The 2,342-nt window shown below is 33.1% G+C and overlaps 1 protein-coding gene across 1 annotated transcript; it reads right to left on the bottom strand.

Moving 5' to 3' along the window:
• Positions 1 to 572: 572 nt before the first annotated feature.
• On the bottom strand, positions 573 to 1,898 carry LOC129888363 (cell number regulator 2-like). Its single transcript, XM_055963354.1, has 4 exons — positions 1,765 to 1,898; positions 1,613 to 1,684; positions 1,323 to 1,532; positions 573 to 836 (listed from the first exon to the last, which is right to left on the bottom strand). Exons 1-4 carry the CDS (start codon positions 1,865 to 1,867, stop codon positions 757 to 759), a joined length of 465 nt encoding a protein of 154 aa, XP_055819329.1. The 5' UTR covers positions 1,868 to 1,898; the 3' UTR covers positions 573 to 756.
• Positions 1,899 to 2,342: the final 444 nt, after the last annotated feature.

Genomic DNA, 2,342 nt, shown 5'->3' with positions numbered 1-2,342 from the left:
TTTCACTGGTTATGTTGTTGTTGTTGTTAAGAACATAATAAGCTTTATCTGCTACTTAAAAATTGTATGAATCTGCATGAATAAAGAAAGACGCAAATGGAAGAAATAAAGTAACACAAAGGGTGTGCTCGGTACGAGGGAAATGTTTTCCTAAAAAAAAATTCTGAAAAATAAGTGAATTTTAATTTATATACTAGTGTTTGATAAGTAAGAAAAAATATAAAACAACATATAATCTAGCAAATTATTCTGGGGTGAGATGAGGCGGGGAGAGGGTTCAAGGGTGGGTGCCGGTGGTGGGTGGGCTGGTCAAGGTGTGGGGTTTGGGGGTATTGGCTGATTAGGAAGAAAGAGTAAACTTGAAATGTCACTTGTAGAGCTTGTTTTTCCTACTTTCATTAATAAAGTCATTTTCCTCATTTTAAATAACTTATTTTCCTAAAGGAAATATCTTTCAAAGCATTTGATCAATCAAATATAAAAAAATTGAACGTTTTCTGAAAATATTTTCCTGCGAACCAAACACACCCAAAAGAGTAAGTCATATGATTGAGAAACAGAAAAGAAACAGAACTTTATTTATAGCAGAGACCAAATTTAAGATAAGAGCTACAAGGTACGTTCACAAGTATTCATAGGGAAAACAAACATTTCTCACAATTTCCACTTCATACATTGTAAGATTAAAAACAAAACAAAATAAAACTACAGAATTATGAAATTAGAACACAGCCTGCAGGTGGTTTGAAACCTCTTTTAGCGAGTCATTCCTGGTGCAATAAGGGGAGGAACAGTAACTCCAGCTTGACTCCATTTCTGAGCGTTAGCCATCCATCCTTTACAATCAGAAATTCAAATCAATTTAAGCATGCATGTGTTATAACCGATCAATTTATGTGACATCGTTTGACTTAACATAAAATTTATAAAAAAAAGGAAAGACTTTTAAATTTGTGATCTAAAAATATTGACTTTACCATTTATGTGGGTATAAATCACTTCATTAACAATAAAACACGAAATTTTAAAGTTAAGTTATTTTCAATTAAATAAATGAAACATTCTTTTGAGGAAAGACTAAAAAAGAAAGTGTTTCACATAAATTGGGATAGTGGAAGCATAACAGTTAAGACATACAAAACAAAATACAACACTGGTTATGTGACATTAGATCGATCTGAATCAAGCTGTATCTTAATAGAATATTTCATGATTTGCTAATTCCAGCATGGAGTCTTATTATTTTTACCCCAACACTTCACTATAAAGAGTTCAAAACGAAGCGGGGCACATAATATATTCAGAAGGCCGCAGTATTATACCTTGGGAGGGGTCAAAACCGCGGTTTTTGAGCTCTCTGTATTCTTGGCAAACAGCACAAGGAAGACAACAGCAATGGACAAGGCAATCTCCACAAGGGTCCTCTGGCAAGCTAAAGAAAGCTCTCAATTTTGTACGATAAGTGCATGTGTAGATACAAGCCCAACCAACATGAGCCAGGCAATAGTAGATTACACCAGCATGAGCACAAGCTGCAATTTATGTAGTCATTATTAATGAATATACATATATATATTGCCACGAACTATTAAAGGAAATTATAGTAGCTTACAAGTAGTTCCTTGGTCAATTATCTCAACATTTCGTCCAAAGGTGACACAAGGACAGCAACAAGTGACACAGCCTATAAATAATCAAGATTGGTCAATAAATTCAGAAATTATAAAATATTTAATTTGCTTTCGGAAAAATTAAGGTCCTTACAGTTAGAGGCATCTTCAAAACAACCACATAAACCGGTCGTCCATTCTCCCTTAACACCACCATTGGCAAGCGGAGTTCCTGTTACGGCTGATTTTGCAGACATAGTAGAAAAATAAACTTAATGCTACCAAGTATATTATTTGTTTTTATTGTGTGTAATGAAAAACTTGTAAACTTATATATATAGGTGAGTTTGGACAAGAAAATAATTTGTAACTTAAAGAGTCATGGTACTATCGTGTTACAATATTAAACTACATTGTGCCCATAGACAAATTAATTATTACTAATTGATGAACTGTCAATTATATTATGTACAACTATATACTATATGATTGCATGCATTGCTGGAATTGGATGTCATCTCCCTCAAAAGAAGCAATTCCAAGTTTGAATTGGTCAACAAGAATTTCTCTTACCTTTGATTTTTTTTTTCCTTCTTCTAATTTTGCTGAGTCAACTCGATCATATACCCTCAAAATAAATTCATTAATATAGGTAATAAACGTTGAACCAAAATGACGCCTTCTGTTTTGTGCACCTTATAATCTTGAACATGTCATTAGAGATGTTGTAAT

The sequence above is a fragment of the Solanum dulcamara genome, chromosome 1 (assembly GCF_947179165.1).
Source record: "Solanum dulcamara chromosome 1, daSolDulc1.2, whole genome shotgun sequence".
In the NCBI taxonomy this organism is placed as follows: domain Eukaryota; kingdom Viridiplantae; phylum Streptophyta; class Magnoliopsida; order Solanales; family Solanaceae; genus Solanum; species Solanum dulcamara.
The sequence above is the reverse complement of the archived record's forward strand: the minus strand, read 5'-3'. Positions and strand labels throughout refer to the sequence as shown.